The sequence below is a fragment of the Coregonus lavaretus genome, assembly GCF_964263955.1.
Source record: "Coregonus lavaretus genome assembly, chromosome: 25".
NCBI classification, from domain to species: Eukaryota; Metazoa; Chordata; class Actinopteri; order Salmoniformes; family Salmonidae; genus Coregonus; species Coregonus lavaretus.
In genome coordinates, this window is record NC_140012.1 from 43,398,973 (window position 1) to 43,420,363 (window position 21,391).

A 21,391-nucleotide genomic window follows, 5' to 3' on the forward strand; every position below is an offset into this window, starting at 1 on the left:
TTTCTTATCAGGTTCTCTTCCTCATACACGCTGTGCAGCGTTCTCCTTCTGCCATCCACCTCAACAAACAAGTATCTGTACACATCCTGATACCAGTGATGGCTGTACACTACAGTAAACCACATCCTGATACCAGTGATGGCTGTACACTACATTAAACCACAGCATGATACCAGTGATGGCTGTACACTACAGTAAACCACATCCTGATACCAGTGATGGCTGTAGACTACAGTAAACCACATCCTGATACCAGTGATGGCTTTACACTACATTAAACCACAGCATGATACCAGTGATGGCTGTACACTACAGTAAACCACATCCTGATACCAGTGATGGCTGTACACTACAGTAAACCACATCCTGATACCAGTGATGGCTGTACACTACAGTAAACCACATCCTGATGCTAGTGAGGTGTGGGTATGGCCTGCCGACAGAACAGTTGTCCCCTCTGTTAGTGTGGTTATGGTATGGCCTGCCTACAGAACAGTTGTCCCCTCTGTTAGTGTGGTTATGGTATGGCCTGCCTACAGAACAGTTGTCCCCTCTGTTAGTGTGGTTATGGTATGGCCTGCCTACAGAACAGTTGTCCCCTCTGTTAGTGTGGTTATGGTATGGCCTGCCTACAGAACAGTTGTCCCCTCTGTTAGTGTGGTTATGGTATGGCCTGCCTACAGAACAGTTGTCCCCTCTGTTAGTGTGGTTATGGTCTGGCCTGTGTACAGAACAGTTGTCCCCTCTGTTAGTGTGGTTATGGTATGGCCTGCCTACAGAACAGTTGTCCCCTCTGTTAGTGTGGTTATGGTGTGGTCTGCCTACAGAACAGTTGTCCCCTCTGTTAGTGTGGTTATGGTATGGCCTGCCTACAGAACAGTTGTCCCCTCTGTTAGTGTGGTTATGGTCTGGCCTGTGTACAGAACAGTTGTCCCCTCTGTTAGTGTGGTTATGGTATGGCCTGCCTACAGAACAGTTGTCCCCTCTCTTAGTGTGGTTATGGTATGGCCTGCCTACAGAACAGTTGTCCCCTCTGTTAGTGTGGTTATGGTATGGTCTGCCTACAGAACAGTTGTCCCCTCTGTTAGTGTGGTTATGGTATGGCCTGCCTACAGAACAGTTGTCCCCTCTGTTAGTGTGGTTATGGTATGGCCTGCCTACAGAACAGTTGTCCCCTCTGTTAGTGTGGTTATGGTCTGGCCTGCCTACAGAACAGTTGTCCCCTCTGTTAGTGTGGTTATGGTATGGCCTGCCTACAGAACAGTTGTCCCCTCTGTTAGTGTGGTTATGGTCTGGCCTGCCTACAGAACAGTTGTCCCCTCTGTTAGTGTGGTTATGGTCTGGCCTGCCTACAGAACAGTTGTCCCCTCTGTTAGTGTGGTTATGGTATGGCCTGCCTACAGAACAGTTGTCCCCTCTGTTAGTGTGGTTATGGTCTGGCCTGCCTACAGAACAGTTGTCCCCTCTGTTAGTGTGGTTATGGTCTGGCCTGCCTACAGAACAGTTGTCCCCTCTGTTAGTGTGGTTATGGTCTGGCCTGTGTACAGAACAGTTGTACTGATAACATCTCTGGAGACACTGCATACTGATTATTCACACCATGTTAACAACACTGGTGAGAGCCATTCATAACGGAAGACCTATCATTATTTTCCTCATTCATAATCGATTCTACTAGTTCAGGAATGCGTCTTTTAACATGAGTCATGTATTTGTATGCACCGTTGGTCTTTCATAAGGAGATGGATCAGATTACGTAAGGTTGGTGTTAAACACCATGGGTTTATTCCACAAGAAGAGAGCCTTTATCTGATAGCCTATATCAGTGCTCTCCAAACCTGTTCCTGGAGAGGTACCCCTCCTGTAGGTTTTACCTCCAACCCTGTTCCTGGAGAGCTACCCCTCCTGTAGGTTTTACCTCCAACCCTGTTCCTGGAGAGCTACCCCTCCTGTAGGTTTTCGTTCCAACACCAGTTGTAACTAACCTGATTTTTAGCTTATCAAGCAGCTAATTATTAACAGGAGTGCTAGATAACCTACAGGATGGTAGCTGTCCAGGAACAGGGTTGGAGAGCCCTAGACTATATGATCAACTTAAAAAAGAAACTTCAATGAGTCAAGGATCCTGTTTTTGTGAACCAAGATATCCATGTGGAGAAAGTGATATGGTGTTTTACAACTAGGTGGCAATCATGTAACATTATTGTATTTGTAACATTTCAGGGAACCCTGAAATTTTTCTTAGGCCTACAGATTGTTCTTGTTCAAAATAAAATACAAAAGCAATACAAAGATGAGCATTTTTAAATATTTAAACTACCCGATATTTACCAAATAGCCTAATTCCAGGGAACATTGATCTAGCGTACCTCTTCTTTATTTTTATTTTAGTCATTTAGCAGACGCTCTTATCCAGTGCATACATATATATTTTTTTTATACTGGCCCCCCCGTGGGAATCGAACCCACAACCCTGGCGTTGCAAGCGCCATCCTCTACCAACTGAGCTACACGGGGCCAGGAGTTTATAGCCGATCAGACTGGTCATACAGCCTGACGGTAGGGTAATGCCTAGGTGGACGTGGCAGGGTAATGCCTAGGTGGACGTGGCAGGGTAATGCCTAGGTGGACGTGGCAGGGTAATGCCTAGGTGGACGTGGCAGGGTAATGCCTAGGTGGACGTGGCAGGGTAATGCCTAGGTGGACGTGGCAGGGTAATGCCTAGGTGGACGTGGCAGGGTAATGCCTAGGTGGACGTGGCAGGGTAATGCCTAGGTGGACGTGGCAGGGTAATGCCTAGGTGGACGTGGCAGGGTAATGCCTAGGTGGACGTGGCAGGGTAATGCCTAGGTGGACGTGGCAGGGTAATGCCTAGGTGGACGTGGTAATGATTTAATGTTGTGTGTTTTTAACCAGGGCACTGCACTGCTGTTCTTACCCGGTGGCACCAAGCTGTTTGCTGTGTTCTACACACTAGGGAACCTCGCTGCACTCTCCAGGTGAGTGAGTCATTCATTCATTCACTTGTTCATGATTTGCAAGCAATACTGTTGTTACTGCAAGAGCTAAAGGCAAAGCTATTTCCATTCCAAGCAGTCCAGGAATTAAGCTTTAGTAAATGCATACTTAATGCGTATACTTTTTACATTTAAAAATGACATTACATTTCAGTAGATTGCCCAGAAATGAATTATTTTTTAATGTGTGAGGTAATTTCACTGGAAGTTCCCTCCTATCCATCTAACTTAACTTTGGATGAACTTGACCCAGACACTGAGTTGTTGGTGTTTTGGTTTTGGAACATCTCTGTGTAGATTTTGAATGTTTAGCAACACTTACCTAACGTGATTGATGGGGTGCCTAACCTTTTAGTCCACACTATCAATTCATCATCTCCCGTCCCGTCAACCATTTGGAATGTACGCAGTAGCAGGAAGTCAGTAGCTTCCCAAGTGGAGTCTCCCGAGTGGCGCAGTGGGCTAAGGCACTGCATCGCAGTGCTAGCTGTGCCACTAGAGATCCTGGTTCAAATCCAGGCTCTGTCGTAGCCGGCCGCGACCGGGAGACCCCATGGGGCGGTGCACAATTGGCCCAGCGTCGTCCAGCTGTAGCCCAGTTGGTAGAGCATGGCGTTTGCAACACCAGGGTTGTGGGTTAGATTCCCACGGGGGGGGGGGGGGGCAGTATGAAAAAAATAATAATAATATGCACTCACTAACTGTAAGTCGCTCTGGATAAGAGCGTCTGCTAAATGACTAAAATGTAAATGTAATATGTAAGTGTCCATTGAGTTAATTGTAGAGGGGTGTTCAAGTCATGGAATTAGAAGGAGATCTGGTCATAGGTTCTGTCCCTGTTCTAGTGAACAGAAGCACACTGGACGGGTTTCCCTATTTGAGCTTGGTGTAGTAGTCCTGTGTGGCTCAGTTGATAAGAGTACGGCGTTGACAACACCAAGGGTCGTTGGTTCGTTTCCCGCAGGGATCACACACATACGTGTGCACTCACTGTACTGTAAGTAAGTTGCTTTGGACACAATATACAGCTGTCTAGGATTCATTGTGGTATAGGGTTTCTATAGTTCAGGACATGTGGTTCAGTGCAGTAATGTCTTTTGGTTGAGTTCCTGATGGTGGAACATGTCTGTTGGGTTTATTTCTCCATCTAAGAATCAAGAGAGGGTTGAGCTGTCAGTCGAACGTATTACGTGTGACTCTCTCCAAGATACAAGTCATACCATAGACTCAAAAAAATGGGATCCAATGCCTCTCTGCTTGGCACTCAGCATAAAGGAGATTGATTTGGGGGAAGGCCCTGCGACAGACTAGCGTCCCGTCCAGGGGGGTGTAATTGTACATCAGAATCAGGAGATGGGCTCCTGCCCCTATGGGCCGTTCTGGCTCGGACAACGCTAACTTTTCAAACGCTTACTTACTATAATACTGAACAAAAATATAAACTCAACATGCAACAATTTCAAAGATTTACAGTTCATATAAGGAAATCAGTCTATTTTAAATAAATTCATTAAATCAAATGTTATGTCACATGCACCGAATACAACAGGTGTAGACCTTACCGTGAAATTGCTTACTTACAAGCCCTTAACCAACAATTCAGTTTTAAGAAAATATTTACCAAATAAGCTAAAGTGAAAAATAAATAAGTAACACAATAAATAACAATAACGAGGCTATCAACAGGGGGTACCGGTACCGAGGCTATCAACAGGGGGTACCGGTACCGAGGCTATCAACAGGGGGTACCGGTACCGAGGCAATCAACAGGGGGTACCGGTACCGAGGATATCAACAGGGGGTACCGGTACCGAGGATATCAACAGGGGGTACCGGTACCGAGGATATCAACAGGGGGTACCGGTACCGAGGATATCAACAGGGGGTACCGGTACCGAGGATATCAACAGGGGGTACCGGTACCGAGGATATCAACAGGGGGTACCGGTACCGAGGCTATCAACAGGGGGTACCGGTACCGAGGCTATCAACAGGGGGTACCGGTACCGAGGCTATCAACAGGGGGTACCGGTACCGAGGCTATCAACAGGGGGTACCGGTACCGAGTCAATGTGCAGGTTACAGGTTAGTCAAGGTAATTTTTGGACCTAGACTTGGCTCTGCGGTACCGCTTGCCGTGCGGTAGCAGAGAGAACAGTCTATGACTTGGGTGGCTGGAGTCTTTGACAATTTTGAGGGCCTTCCTCTGACACTGCCTTGTGTATATAAAATTGAAGTCGGAAGTTTACATACACCCTAGCCAAATATATTTTTCACAATTCCTGACATTTAATCCTAGTAAAAATTCCCTGTTTTAGGTCAGTTATGATCACCACTTTATTTTAAGAATGTGAAATGTCAGAATAATAGTAGAGAGAATTATTTATTTCAGCTATTATTTATTTCATCACATTCCCAGTGGGTCAGAAGTTTACATACACTCAATTAGTATTTGGTAGCATTGCCTTTAAATTGTTTAACTTGGGTCAAATGTTTCGGGTAGCCTTCCACAAGCTTCCCACAATAAGTTTGGTGAATTTTGGCCCATTCCTCCTGACAGAGCTGGTGTAACTGAGTCAGGTTTGTAGGCATCCTTGCTCGCACACGCTTTTTCAGTTCTGCCCACAAATGTTCTATAGGATTGAGGTCAATCGTTGGAAAAACGAGTTAATGACTCCAACCTAAGTGTATGTAAACTTCCGACATCAACCATAGGTCCTGTATGGCAGGAATGTACTGGGCCATACGCACTACCCTCTGTAGCGCCTTACGGTCGGATGCCGAGCAGTTGCCATACCAGGCGTTGATGCAACCGGTCAGGATGCTCTCGATAGTGCAGCTATATAACTTTTTGAGGATCTTGGGACCCATGTCAAATCTTTTCAGTCTCCTGAGGGGGAATAGGCTTTGTTGTGCCCTCTTCACGACTGTCTTGGTGTCTTTGGACAATGATAGTTTGTTGGTGATGTGGACACCAAGGAACTTGAAGCTCTCGACCCGCTCCACTACAGCTCTGTCGATGTGAATGGGGGTGTGTTCGGCCCTCCTTTTCCTGTAGTCCACAATCAGCTCCTTTGTCTTGCACACGTTGAGGGAGAGGTTGTTGTCCTGGCACCACATGGCCAGGTCTCTGACCACCTCCCTATAGGCTGTCTCATTGTTGTCGGTGATCAGTCCTACCACTTTTGTGTATTCGGCAAACTTAATGATGGTGTTGGGGTCATGCTTGGCCATGCAGTCATGGGTGAACAGGGAGTACAGGAGGAGACTGAGCATGCACCCCTGAGTGGCCCCCGTGTTGAGGATCAGCGTGGCAGATGTGTTGTTACCTACCCTTACCACCTGGGGGCGGCCCATCAGGAAGCCCAGGATCCAGTTGCAGAGGGAGGTGTTTAGTCCCAGGATCCTTAGCTTAGTGATGAGCTTTGAGGGCACTATGGTGTTGAACGCTGAGCTGTAGTCAATGAATAGCATTCTCACGTAGGTGTTCCTTTTGTCCAGGTGGGAAAGGGCAGTGTGGAGTGCGATTGAGATTGCGTCAGCTGTCATCGGGCGGTATGCGAATTGGAGTGGGTCTAGGGTGTCCGGGATGATGGTGTTGATGTGAGCCATGACCAGACTTTCATGGCTACCGACGTGAGTGCTACGGGGCGGTAGTCATTTAGCCAGGTTACCTTAACTTTCTTGGGCACAGGGTCTATGGTGGTCTGCTTGACACATGTTGGTATTACAGACTCGGTCAGGGAGAGGTTGAAAATGTCAGCTGGTGCATGTTTCAGTGTTACTTGCCTCGAAGCGAGCATAGAAGGCATTTAGCCTGTCTGGTAGGCTTGTGTCACTGGGCAGCTCTTGGCTGGGTTTCCCTTTGTAGTCCGTAATAGTTTCCAAACCCTGCCACATCCGACGAGTGTCAGTGTCGGTGTAGAAGGATTCAATCTCAGTCCTGTATTGACGCTTTGCCTGTTTGATGGTTCGTCTGAGGGCGTAGCAGGATTTCTTATAAGCGTCCGGATTAGTGTCCCACTCCTTGAAAGCGGCAGCTCTAGCCTTTAGCTCGGTGCGGATGTTGCCTGTAATCCATGGCTTCTGGTTGGGATATGTACGTACGGTCATTGTGTGGACGACGTCGTCGATGCACTTATTGATGAAGCCGGTGACTGAAGTGTTAGTATTTGTATTTATTAGGGATCTCAATTGCCAAGGCAGCAGCTACTCTTCCTGGGGTCCAAACATATTAAAGCATTTACATTACATATAAAACAAAATATAATACTGTACATCATATAACATTATTACACCACTACATATCTACAATACAAAATGTATAATACCACCATACAACAATATTACAATGTACGTGTGTGTAGAATGCGTGTGCTAGCGTTTGTATGCGTGTGTCTGTACCTGTGTGTGTGTCTCTTCAGAGTCCCCGTTGTTCCATAAGGTGTATTTTTACCTGTTTTTAAATCTGATTCTACTGCTTGCATCAGTTACCTGATGTGGAATAGAGTTCCATGTAGTCATAGCTCTATGTAGTACTGTGCTCCTCCCATAGTCTGTTCTGGACTTGGGGACTGTGAAGAGACCTCTGGTGGCATGTCTTGTGGGGTATGCATGGTTGTCCGAGCTGTGTGCTAGTATTTTAAACAGACAGCTCGGTACATCCAGCTTATCAACACCTCTTACAAAATCAAGCAGTGATGAAGTCAATCTCTCTTCCACTCTAAGCCAGGAGAGACTAACATGCATGTCATTAATGTTAGCTCTCCGTGTACTTTTAAGGGCCAGCTGTGCTGCCTGTTCTGAGCCAACTGCAATTTTCCCAAGTCCCTCTTTGTGCCACCTGACCACACTACTGAACAGTAGTCCAGGTGCGACAAAACTAGGGCCTGTAGGACCTGCCTTGTTGATAGTGTTGTTAAGAAGGCAGAGCAGCGCTTTATTATGGACAGACTTATCCCCATCTTAGCTACTGTTGTATCAATATGTTTTGACCATGACAGTTTACAATCCAGGGTTACTCCAAGCAGTTTAGTCACCTCAACTTGCTGAATTTCCACATTATTCATTACGAGATGAAGTTGAGGTTTAGGGTTTAGTGAATGATTTGACCCAAATACTATGCTTTTAGTTTTGGAAATATCCAGGACTAACTTATTCCTTGCCACCCATTCCGAAACTAACTGCAGCTCTTTGTTAAGTGTTGGAAGTTATTTCAGTTGCTGACGTGTATAGTGTTGAGTCATCCGCATACATAGACACAATGGCTTTCCTTAGACAGCTGCCTTGGGGAATTCCTGATTATGTTTCAGAGGCTTCCATTAAAGAACACCCTCTGTGTTCTGTTACAGGTAACTCTTTATCCACATTATAGCAGGGGGTGTAAAGCCATAACACATACATTTTTCCATCAGCAGACAATGATCGATAATGTCAAAAGCCAAACTGAAGTCTAACAAAACAGCCCCCCACAATCTTTTTATCATCAATTTCTCTCAGCCAATCATCAGTCATTTGTGTGAGTGCTGTGCTTGTTGAATGTCCTTCCCTATAAGCGTGCTGAAAGTTTGTTGTCAATTTGTTTACTGTAAAATAGCATTGTATCTGGTCAAACACAATTATTTCCAATAGTTTACTAAGGGTTGGTAACAGGCTGATTGGTCGGCTGTTTGAGCCAGTAAAGGGGGCTTTACTATTCTTAGGTAGCGGAATGACTTTTGCTTCCCTCCAGGCCTGAGGGCACACACATTCTAGTAGGCTTCAATTGAAAATATGGCAAATAGGAGTGGCAATATCCTCCGCAATTTTCCCTCCAGGTTGTCAGACCCCAGTGGCTTGTCATTGTTAATAGACAACAATAATTTGTTCACCTCTTCCACACTCACTTTACGCAATTCAAATTTACAATGCTTGACTTTCATCATTTGGTCAGATATACTTGGATGTGTGGTGTCAGTAATTGTTGCTGGCATGTCATGCCTAATTTTGCTAAACTTGCCAATGAAAAAAGTATTAAAGTAGTTGACAATATAAGTTGGTTTTGTGATGAATGAGTCATCTGATTCAATGAATGATGGAGCTGAGTTTGCCTTTTTCCCCCAACATTTCATTTAAGGTGCTCCAAAGCTTTTTACTATCATTCTTTATGTCATTTATCCTTGTTTCATAGTGTTGTTTCTTCTTTTTATTCAGTTTAGTCACATGATTTCTCAATTTGCAGTACGTTTTCCAATCGGTTGTGCAGCCAGACTTATTTGCCTTTCCTTTTGCCTCATCCCTCTCAACCATACCATTTTTCAATTCCTCATCAACCCACAGGGATTTAACAGTTTTTAGTCATTTTCTTAATGGGTGCATGCTTACTAGTAACTGGAATACTCCTCAATGCCATCGGATGAATCCCGGAACATATTCCAGTCTGTGCTAGCAAAACAGACCTGTAGCGTAGCATCCGTGTCATCTGACCACTTCCTTATTGAGCGAGTCACTGGTACTTCCTGCTTTGCATCTGTGTGGAGTAAAGGTGGTCTAGAGTTTTGTTTTCATGCTGGTAGAAATTAGGTACAAAAAATTAAAGTTTACCTGCATTAAAGTCCCCGGCCACTAGGAGCGCCGCTTCTGGATGAATATTTTCTTCTTTGCTTATGGCCTTATACAGCTCGTTGAGTGCGGTCTTAGTGCCGGCATGGGTTTGTGGTGGTAAATAGACGGCTACGAAAAATATAGATGAAAACTCTCTTGGTAGATAGTGGGTCTACAGCTTATCATGAGGTACCCTCTAAGTTTTAGGCCCTAATCTATGGATTTCACATGACTGGGCAGGGGTGCAGCCATGGGTGGGCCTTGGAGGGCATAGGCCCACCCACTTGGCAGCCTGGCCCACCCACTGGGGAGCCAGGCCAGCCAATCAGAATGAGTTTTCCCTCACAAAAGGTTTTATTACATAAACAGAAATACTCCTCAGATGATCCCGCAGGTGAAGAAGCCATATGTGGAGGTCCTGGGGTCCTGGGCTGGCGTGGTTACACGTGGTCTGTGGTTGGGAGGCCGTTTGGACGTACTGCCAAATTCTCTATAACGACATTGGAGGCAGCTTATTGTAGAGAAATGAACATTAAATTATCTGGCAACAGCTCTGGTGGACATTCCTGCAGTCAGCATGCCAATTGCACACTCCCTCAACTTGAGACATCTGTGGCATTGTGTTGTATGACGTAACTGCACATAACTGCACATTTTAGAGTGGCCTTTTATTGTCCCCAGCACAAGGTGCACCTGTGTAATGATCATGCTGTTTAATCAGCTTCGTGATATGCCACACCTGTCAGGTGGATTATCTTGGCAAAGGAGAAATGCTCACTAACAGGGATGTAAACACATTTGTGCACAAAATTTGAGAGAAATAAGCTTTTTGTGCACATGGAAAATGTCTGGGATTTTAATTCAGCTCATGAAACATGGGACCAACAGTTGTTGCGTTTTATATTTCAGTTCAGTGGGCTTTGACTTACTCTTACTGGTTACTTACTCTCTGATGGTTTTGATCTAGTTAACCTGGTAATGTGAGGATGGGCCTCCCTTCTGCGCCTGGTTCCTCCCCTCTGCGCCTGGTTCCTCCCCTCTGCACCTGGTTCCTCCCCTCTGCGCCTGGTTCCTCCCCTCTGCGCCTGGTTCCTCCCCTCTGCGCCTGGTTCCTCCCCTCTGCGCCTGGTTCCTCCCCTCTGCGCCTGGTTCCTCCCCTCTGCGCCTGGTTCCTCCCCTCTGCGCCTGGTTCCTCCCCTCTGCGCCTGGTTCCTCCCCTGGTTCCTCCCCTCTGCGCCTGGTTCCTCCCAGGTGTCTTCTGTCATCCTATGTGTTTACACATCGATAACACTGTGTGAAAGAAACTGGGTCGGTGTCTTGTGTGTCCACAAACAGTAGTGTCATGTTTACACTGGGCCTTTGTCCCAAATGGCACCCTATTCCCTATGTAGCGCACTACTTTTGACCTGGGCCCGTAGTACACTATGGAGGGAATAGTGTGCCGTTTGCAATGCAGACAAGGGCTTTTGTCCACATAGTAACTTGGAAGTGCTCAGACGTCATATTTTAATGAAGGCGTATATTCAGGTAGGCCGATGTATAAGTAACCATGAGTGTTGCATAATATATATCCTAAGCCCACCAGGAGGTCCCTATAAAATCAGAATATGAAATGACACATGGGGGGGCCAGTATGAAAATGTATGCACTGGATAAGAGCGTCTGCTAAATGACTAAAAATGTAAAAATGTAGTAACCAAAAAAGTGTTAAACAAATCAAAATAGATTTTAGATTATTCAAAGTAGCCACCCTTTGCCTTGATGACAGCTTTGCACACTCTTGACATTCTCTCAACCAGCTTCACCTGGAATGCTTTTCCAACTGTCTTGAAGGAGTGTGTGTGTATATGTACGTGTATATACAGTGAGGGAAAAAAGTATTTTATCCCCTGCTGATTTTGTACGTTTGCCCACTGACAAAGACATGATCATTCTATAATTTTAATGGTAGGTTTATTTGAACAGTGAGAGACAGAATAACAAAAAAAAATTCCAGAAAGACGCATGTCAAAAATGTTATAAATTGCATTTTAATGAGGGAAATAAGTATTTGACCCCTCTGCAAAACATGACTTAGTACTTGGTGGCAAAACCCTTGTTGGAAATCACAGAGGTCAGACGTTTCTTGTAGTTGGCCACCAGGTTTGCACACATCTCAGAAGGGATTTTGACCCACTCCTCTTTGCAGATCTTCTCCAAGTCATTAAGGTTTCGAGGCTGAAGGTTTGGCAACTCGAACCTTCAGCTCCCTCCACAGATTTTCTATGGGAATAAGGTCTGGAGACTGGCTAGGCCACTCCAGAACCTTAATGTGCTTCTTCTTGAGCCACTCCTTTGTTGCCTTGGCCGTGTGTTTTGGGTCATTGTCATGCTGGAATACCCATCCACGACCCATTTTCAATGCCCTGGCTGAGGGAAGGAGGTTCTCACCCAAGATTTGACGGTACATGGCCCCGTCCATCATCCCTTTTGATGCGGTGAAGTTGTCCTGTCCCCTTAGCAGAAAAACACCCCCAAAGCATAATGTTTCCACCTCCATGTTTGACGGTGGGGATGGTGTTCTTGGGGTCATAGGCAGCATTCCTCCTCCTCCAAACACGGCGAGTTGAGTTGATGCCAAAGAGCTCGATTTTGGTCTCATCTGACCACAACACTTTCACCCAGTTCTCCTCTGAATCATTCAGACGTTCATTGGCAAACTTCAGATGGCCCTGTGTATGTGCTTTCTTGAGCAGGGGGACCTTGCGGGCGCTGCAGGATTTCAGTCCTTCACGGCGTAGTGTGTTACCAATTGTTTTCTTGGTGACTATGGTCCCAGCTGCCTTGAGATCATTGACAAGATCCTCCCGTGTAGTTCTGGGCTGATTCCTCACCGTTCTCATGATCATTGCAACTCCACGAGGTGAGATCTTGCATGGAGCCCCAGGCAGAGGGAAATTGACAGTTATGTTGTGTTTCTTCCATTTGCGAATAATCGCACCAACTGTTGTCATCTTCTCACCAAGCTGCTTGGCGATGGTCTTGTAGCCCATTCCAGCCTTGTGTATGTCTACAATCTTGTCCCTGACATCCTTGGAGAGCTCTTTGGTCTTGGTCATGGTGGAGAGTTTGGAATCTGATTGATTGATTGCTTCTGTGGACAGGTGTCTTTTATACAGGTAACAAGCTGAGATTAGGAGCACTCCCTTTAAGAGTGTGCTCCTAATCTCAGCTCGTTACCTGTATAAAAGACACCTGGGAGCCAGAAATCTTTCTGATTGAGAGGGGATCAAATACTTTTTTCCCTCACTGTGTGTATATATATATATATATATATCTCAGCAAAAAAAGAAACATCCCTTTTTCAGGACCCTGTCTTTCAAAGATAATTAGTAAATATCCAAATAACTTCACAGATCTTCATTGTAAATGGTTTAAACACTGTTTCCCATGCTTGTTCAATGAACCATAAACAATTAATGAACATGCACCTGTGGAACGGTCGTTAAGACACTAACAGTTTACAGACGGTAGGCAATTAAGGTCACAGTTATGAAAACTTAGGACACTAAAGAGGCCTCTCTACTGACTCTGAAAAACACTAAAAGAAAGATGCCCAGGGTCCCTGCTCATCTGCGTGAACGTGCCTTAGGCATGCTGCAAGGAGGCATGAGGACTGCAGATGTGGCCAGGGCAATAAATTGCAATGTCCGTACTGTGAGACGCCTAAGACAGCGTTACAGGGAGACAGGACGGACAGCTGATCGTCCTCGCAGTGGCAGACCACGTGTAACAACACCTGCACAGGATTGGTACATCCCAATATCACACCTGCGGGACAGGTACAGGATGGCAACAACAACTGCCCGAGTTACATGGGCACAAACCCACCGTCGCTGGACCAGACAGGACTGGCAAAAAGTGCTCTTCACTGACGAGTCGCAGTTTTGTCTCACCAGGGGTGATGGTCGGATTCGCGTTAATCGTCGAAGGAATGAGCGTTACACCGAGGCCTGTACTCTGGAGTGGGATCGATTTGTAGATGGAGGGTACGTCATGGTCTGGGGCGGTGTGTCACAACATCATCGGACTGAGCTTGTTGTCATTGCAGGCAATCTCAAAGGAATGTCAGTGTTCTGCCATGGCCAGTGAAGAGCCTGGATCTCAATCCCATTGAGCACGTCTGGGACCTGTTGAATCGGAGGGTGAGGGCTAGGGCCATTCCCCCCCAGAAATGTCTGAGAACTTGCAGGTGCCTTGGTGGAAGAGTGGGGTAACATCTCACAGCAAGAACTGGCAAATCTGGTGCAGTCCATGAGGAGGAGATGCACTGCAGTACTTAATGCAGCTGGTGGCCACACCAGATACTGACTGTTACTTTTGATTTTGACCCCCCCTTTGTTCAGGGACACATTATTCCATTTCTGTTAGTCACATGTCTGTGGAACTTGTTCAGTTTATGTCTCAGTTGTTGAATATTGTTATGTTCATACAAATATTTACACGTTAAGTTTGCTGAAAATAAACGCAGTTGACAGTGAGAGGATGTTTCTTTTTTTGCAGAGTTTATATATACAGCTCTGGAAGAAATTAAGAGACCACTGCAAAATGATCAGTTTCTCTGGTTTTACTATTTATAGGTATGTGTTTGGGTAAAAATAACATTTTTGTTTTATTCTATAAACTACTGACAACATTTCTCCCAAATTCCAAATAAAAATATTGTCATTTAGAGCATTTATTTGCAGAAAATGACAACTGGTCAAAATAACAAAAAAGATGCAGTGTTGTCAGACCTCGAATAATGCAAAGAAAATAAGTTCATGTTCATTTTTAAACAACACAATACTAATGTTTTAACTTAGGAAGAGTTCAGAAATCAATATTTTGTGGAATAACCCTGATTTTCAATCACAGCTTTCATGCGTCTTGGCATGCTCTCCACCAGTCTTTCACATTGATGTTGGGTGACTTTATGCCACTCCTGGCGCAAAAATGCAAGCAGCTCTGCTTTGTTTGATGGCTTGTGATCATCCATCTTCCTCATGATCAAATTCCAGAAGTTTTCAATGGGGTTCAAGTCTGGAGATTAGGCTGGCCATGACAGGGTCTTGATCTGTGGTCCTCCATCCACACCTTGATTGACCTGGCTGTGTGGCATGGCGCATTGTCCTGCTGGAAAAACCAATCCTCAGAGTTGGGGAACAATGTCAGAGCAAAAGGAAGCAAGTTTTCTTCCAGGACAACCTTGTACATGGCTTGATTCATGCGTCCTCCACAAAGACAAATCTGCCCGATTCCAGCCTTGCTGAAGCACCCCCAGATCATCACCGATCCTCCACCAAATTTCACAGTGGGTGCGAGACACTGTGGCTTGTAGGCCTCTCCAGGTCTCTCTGTCTAACCATTAGATGACCAGGTGTTGGGCAAAACTGAAAATTGGACTCATCAGAGAAGATGACCTTACTCCAGTCCTCTACGGTCCAATCCTTATGGTCTTTTGCAAACAGACATTTAAAAAGTAATTCAACAATATTCAAGAATGTATTGAATTTATTAGAAAATACATTAATTTGCTCAAGTTAATCATAAGACATTAACAAAATGCGTCAGTGATTCGTATTTTCCTGAAACGTTCTGAAACGGCACTGGAATGCCCGTGTACGATCCCAGTACAGAGAGAAATAAAGTCTGAAATGTATGCACTCACTAACTGGAAGTCGCTCTGGATAAGAGCGTCTGCTAATTTATTAAAATGTTCTTCGACACTACTGTAGTTTCCTCCCCCCCAGCTCCACTCCCTCTCCTTCCCCAGCTCCACTTCCTCTCCTCCCCCCAGCTCCACCCCCCCAGCTCCACTCCACTTCCTCTCCTCCCCCTGCTCCACTCCCTCTCCTCCCCCCTGCTCCACTTCCTCTCCTCTCCCCAGCTCCACTCTACTTTCCTCTCCTACCCCAGCTCCACTTCCTCCCTCCCAGCTCCACTCCACTTTCCTCTCCTCCACCCTGCTCCACTTCCTCCCTCCCCAGCTCCACTCCACTTCCCTCCCAGCTCCACTCCACTTTCCTCTCCTCCCCCCAGCTCCACTCCACTTTCCTCTCCTCCCCCAGCTACACTTCCCCCCCCAGCTCCACTTTCCTCTCCTCCCCCCGCTCCACTCCACCTCCTCTCCTCCACCAGCTCCACTCCACTTTCCTCTCCACCCCCCAGTTCCTCTCCTCCCCCCAATTCCGCTCCACTTCCTCTCCTCCCCCCAGCTCCACTTCCTCTCCTCCCCCCAGCTCCACTTCCTCTCCTCCCCCCAGCTCCACTTTCCTCTCCTCCCTCCCCAGCTCCACTCCACTTCCTCCCTCCCCAGCTCCACTCCACTTTCCTCTCCTCCCCCAGCTCCACTTCCTCCCTCCCCAGCTCCACTCCACTTTCCTCTCCTCCCCCCGCTCCACTCCACCTCCTCTCCTCCACCAGCTCCACTCCACTTCCTCTCCTCCCCCCGCTCCACTCCACCTCCTCTCCTTCACCAGCTCCACTCCACTTCCTCTCCTCCCCCCAGCTCCACTGCCTCCCTCCCAGCTCCACTCCACTTTCCTCTCCTAGCTCCACTCCACTTTCCTCTCCTCCCCCCAGCTCCACTTCCCCCCCCTCCACTCCACTTTCCCCTCCTCCCTCCCCAGCTCCACTCCACTTCCTCCCTCCCCAGCTCCACTCCACTTCCTCTCCTCTCCCCAGCTCCACTCTACTTTCCTCTCCTCCCCCCAGCTCCACTTCCTCCCTCCCCCCAGCTCCACTTCCTCCCTCCCAGCTCCACTCCACTCCACTTTCCTCTCCTCCACCCTGCTCCACTTCCTCCCTCCCCAGCTCCACTCCACTTCCCTCCCAGCGCCACTCCACTTTCCTCTCCTCCCCCCAGCTCCACTTTCCTCTCCTCCCTCCCCAGCTCCACTCCACTTCCTCCCTCCCCAGCTCCACTCCACTTTCCTCTCCTCCCCCAGCTCCACTTCCTCCCTCCCCAGCTCCACTCCACTTTCCTCTCCACCCCCCCAGTTCCTCTCCTCCCCCCAATTCCGCTCCACTTTCCTCTCCTCCCCCCAGCTCCACTTTCCTCTCCTCCCCCAGCTCCACTTCCTCCCTCCCCAGCTCCACTCCACTTTCCTCTCCTCCCCCAGCTCCACTTCCTCCCTCCCCAGCTCCACTCCACTTTCCTCTCCACCCCCCACTTCCTCTCCTCCCCCCAATTCCGCTCCACTTTCCTCTCCTCCACCCTGCTCCACTTCCTCCCTCCCCAGCTCCACTCCACTTCCCTCCCAATTCCACTCCACTTTCCTCTCCTCCCCCAGCTCCACTTTCCTCTCCTCCCCCCAGCTCCACTACACTTTCCTCTCCACCCCCCAATTCCTCTCCTCCCTCCCCAGCTCCACTCCACTTCCTCCCTCCCCAGCTCCACTCCACTTTCCTCTCCTCCCCCAGCTCCACTTCCTCCCTCCCCAGCTCCACTCCACTTTCCTCTCCTCCCCCCAGCTCCACTTTCCTCTCCACCCCCCAGTTCCTCTCCACCCCCCAATTCCGCTCCACTTCCTCTCCTCCCCCCAGCTCCACTTTCCTCTCCTCCCCCCAGCTCCACTTCCTCCCTCCCCAGCTCCACTCCACTTTCCTCTCCTCCCTCCCCAGCTCCACTCCACTTTCCTCTCCTCCCCCAGCTCCACTTCCTCCCTCCCCAGCTCCACTCCACTTCCTCCCTCCCCAGCTCCACTCCACTTTCCTCTCCTCCCCCAGCTCCACTTCCTCCCTCCCCAGCTCCACTCCACTTCCTCCCTCCCCAGCTCCACTCCACTTTCCTCTCCTCCCCCAGCTCCACTTTCCTCTCCTCCCCCCAGCTCCACTTTCCTCTCCTCCCCCCAGCTCCACTTCCTCCCTCCCCAGCTCCACTCCACTTTCCTCTCCTCCCCCCAGCTCCACTACACTTTCCTCTCCACCCCCCAGTTCCTCTCCTCCCCCCAATTCCGCTCCACTTCCTCTCCTCCCTCCCAGCTCCACTCCACTCCACTTTCCTCTCCTCCACCCTGCTCCACTTCCTCCCTCCCCAGCTCCACTCCACTTCCCTCCCAGCTCCACTCCACTTTCCTCTCCTCCCCCCAGCTCCACTCCACTTTCCTCTCCTCCCCCAGCTACACTTCCCCCCCCAGCTCCACTTTCCTCTCCTCCCCCCACTCCACCTCCTCTCCTCCACCAGCTCCACTCCACTTTCCTCTCCACCCCCCAGTTCCTCTCCTCCCCCCAATTCCGCTCCACTTCCTCTCCTCCCCCCAGCTCCACTTCCTCTCCTCCCCCCAGCTCCACTTCCTCTCCTCCCCCCAGCTCCACTTTCCTCTCCTCCCCCCAGCTCCACTTCCTCTCCTCCCCCCAGCTCCACTTTCCTCTCCTCCCTCCCCAGCTCCACTCCACTTCCTCCCTCCCCAGCTCCACTCCACTTTCCTCTCCTCCCCCAGCTCCACTTCCTCCCTCCCCAGCTCCACTCCACTTTCCTCTCCTCCCCCCGCTCCACTCCACCTCCTCTCCTCCACCAGCTCCACTCCACTTCCTCTCCTCCCCCCAGCTCCACTGCCTCCCTCCCAGCTCCACTCCACTTTCCTCTCCTAGCTCCACTCCACTTTCCTCTCCTCCCCCCAGCTCCACTTCCCCCCCTCCACTCCACTTTCCCCTCCTCCCTCCCCAGCTCCACTCCACTTCCTCCCTCCCCAGCTCCACTCCACTTCCTCTCCTCTCCCCAGCTCCACTCTACTTTCCTCTCCTCCCCCCAGCTCCACTTCCTCCCTCCCCCCAGCTCCACTTCCTCCCTCCCAGCTCCACTCCACTCCACTTTCCTCTCCTCCACCCTGCTCCACTTCCTCCCTCCCCAGCTCCACTCCACTTCCCTCCCAGCTCCACTCCACTTTCCTCTCCTCCCCCCAGCTCCACTTTCCTCTCCTCCCTCCCCAGCTCCACTCCACTTCCTCCCTCCCCAGCTCCACTCCACTTTCCTCTCCTCCCCCCAGCTCCACTTTCCTCTCCTCCCCCAGCTCCACTTCCTCCCTCCCCAGCTCCACTCCACTTTCCTCTCCACCCCCCAGTTCCTCTCCTCCCCCCAATTCCGCTCCACTTTCCTCTCCTCCCCCCAGCTCCACTTTCCTCTCCTCCCCCAGCTCCACTTCCTCCCTCCCCAGCTCCACTCCACTTTCCTCTCCTCCCCCAGCTCCACTTCCTCCCTCCCCAGCTCCACTCCACTTTCCTCTCCACCCCCCACTTCCTCTCCTCCCCCCAATTCCGCTCCACTTTCCTCTCCTCCATCCTGCTCCACTTCCTCCCTCCCCAGCTCCACTCCACTTCCCTCCCAGCTCCACTCCACTTTCCTCTCCTCCCCCAGCTCCACTTCCTCTCCTCCCCCCAGCTCCACTTTCCTCTCCACCCCCCAATTCCTCTCCTCCCCCCAATTCCACTCCACTTTCCTCTCCTCCCCCAGCTCCACTTTCCTCTCCTCCCCCCAGCTCCACTACACTTTCCTCTCCACCCCCCAATTCCTCTCCTCCCTCCCCAGCTCCACTCCACTTCCTCCCTCCCCAGCTCCACTCCACTTTCCTCTCCTCCCCCAGCTCCACTTCCTCCCTCCCCAGCTCCACTCCACTTTCCTCTCCTCCCCCAGCTCCACTTCCTCCCTCCCCAGCTCCACTCCACTTTCCTCTCCTCCCCCCAGCTCCACTACACTTTCCTCTCCACCCCCCAGTTCCTCTCCACCCCCCAATTCCGCTCCACTTCCTCTCCTCCCCCCAGCTCCACTTTCCTCTCCTCCCCCCAGCTCCACTTCCTCCCTCCCCAGCTCCACTCCACTTTCCTCTCCTCCCTCCCCAGCTCCACTCCACTTTCCTCTCCTCCCCCAGCTCCACTTCCTCCCTCCCCAGCTCCACTCCACTTCCTCCCTCCCCAGCTCCACTCCACTTTCCTCTCCTCCCCCAGCTCCACTTCCTCCCTCCCCAGCTCCACTCCACTTTCCTCTCCTCCCCCCAGCTCCACTTCCTCTCCTCCCCCCAGCTCCACTTCCTCCCCTCCCCCCAGCTCCACTTCCTCCCTCCCCAGCTCCACTCCACTTTCCTCTCCTCCCCCCAGCTCCACTTCCCCCCCAGCTCCACTCCACTTCCTCTCCTCCCTCCCCAGCTCCAAAAATATAAACACATGTTGGTCCCAGGTTTCATGAGCTGAAATTAAAAGATCCCAGAAATGTTCCATACGCACAAAAAGCTTATTTCTCTCAAATTGTTGTGCACAAATTTGTTTACATCCCTGTTAGTGAGCATTTCTCCTTTGCCAAGATAATTCATCCACCTGACAGGTGTGGCATATCAAGAAGCTGATTAAACAGCATGATCATTACACAGGTGCACCTTGTGCTGGGGACAATAAAAGTCCACTCTAAAATGTGCAGTTTTGTCACTTAACACAATGCCACAGATGTCTCACGTTTTGAGAGAGTGTGCAAGTGGCATGCTGACTGCAGGAATGTCCACCAGAGCTGTTGCCAGAGAACTGAATGTTAATTTTTCTACCATAAGCCGCCTCCAACGTCGTTTTAGAGAATTTGGCTGTACATCCAACCGGCTTCACAACCGCAGACCACGTGTAACCACGCCAGCCCAGGACCTCCACATCCGGCTTCTTCACCTGCAGGATCGTCTGAGACCAGCCACCCGGACAGCTGATGAAACTGAAGAGTGTTTCTGTCTGTAATAAAAGCCCTTTTGCGGGGGAATACTCATTCTAATTGGCTGCCCCTGCCCAGTCATGTGAAATCCATAGATTAGGGCCTCAATTATTCATTTCAATTGACTGATTTTCCTTTTATGTACTGTAACTCAGTAAAATCGTTGAAGTTGTTGCATGTTGCGTTTTTTATATTTTTTGTTCGGTATAGATGGCTTTATTATATAGCCAGCCACAGAAAATCTATTCACACTGTTGAAAGGAAGAATGCATTATTTTTTGCTTGTCTGTTTTAGTGTTCTGTTGCGTCCATGTCAAGGTCTCTCATATCAATGGGCTTGTGGTCAATATGTAGTCTGTCAAATGTATAACCCATAGAAATAGAATCCATTTGACATTTTTATTTCTATGGTTTAACCGATGTGTTTTCCTTCTGTCTGCAGCACCTGTTTCCTCATGGGACCATTGAAGCAGCTGAAGAGGATGTTTGAGCCGACCAGATTGATAGCCACCTGTGTGGTGCTGGTAACTAGGCAACTAGGCTTCATTTTATTGTAAACGATTGATTTGAGTTTATTTGACGTTGTGTAAAAAAAAAAAAAAAAAATACATACACAAGTGTAACGTCCTAGTCCAACTAATGTTAAACAGCCATGTATCACAATCATTGCAAGTAATCACACAACTGGGGGATGAGGCTGGATACGAGGCGTTTCTAAGATACTGTATATTCGTCAATAATGAATTGATATACATCATTATTTTAAATGACTGAAAATGTCTAAATATTACATATTGCGCCTTTTTAAGAGTCAATCTAGTACGCAGGTCTCAAGGGATTCAGCAGTCATCTTCTTTAACCTCTATGGGATCGGTGTCCCGTATACGGGACAGTTGAGCTAACGTGCGCTGATGTGATTTAGCATGACTGTTGTAAGTAACAGCAAACTTTCCAGGACATAGACATGTCTTATATGGGCAGAAAGCTTAAATTCTTGTTAATCTAACTGCACTGTCTAATTTACAGTAGCTATTACAGTGAAAAAATACCATACTATTGTTTGAGGAGAGTGCACAACAACAAAAAA

General features: G+C 48.7%; 1 protein-coding gene across 1 annotated transcript in view; it reads left to right on the forward strand.

Annotated features, from left to right (window-relative positions):
* The window catches only part of LOC311100446 (vesicle transport protein SFT2A-like), a 44,994-nt gene that overhangs the window by 2,138 nt on the left and 21,465 nt on the right, over window positions 1–21,391 (forward strand). Inside the window, exons 3-4 of the mRNA XM_084141368.1 lie at window positions 2,917–2,999; window positions 20,747–20,828. Of these exons, the coding sequence (XP_083997494.1) occupies window positions 2,917–2,999; window positions 20,747–20,828 (165 nt within the window). The remainder of the gene's footprint in view (window positions 1–2,916; window positions 3,000–20,746; window positions 20,829–21,391) is intronic.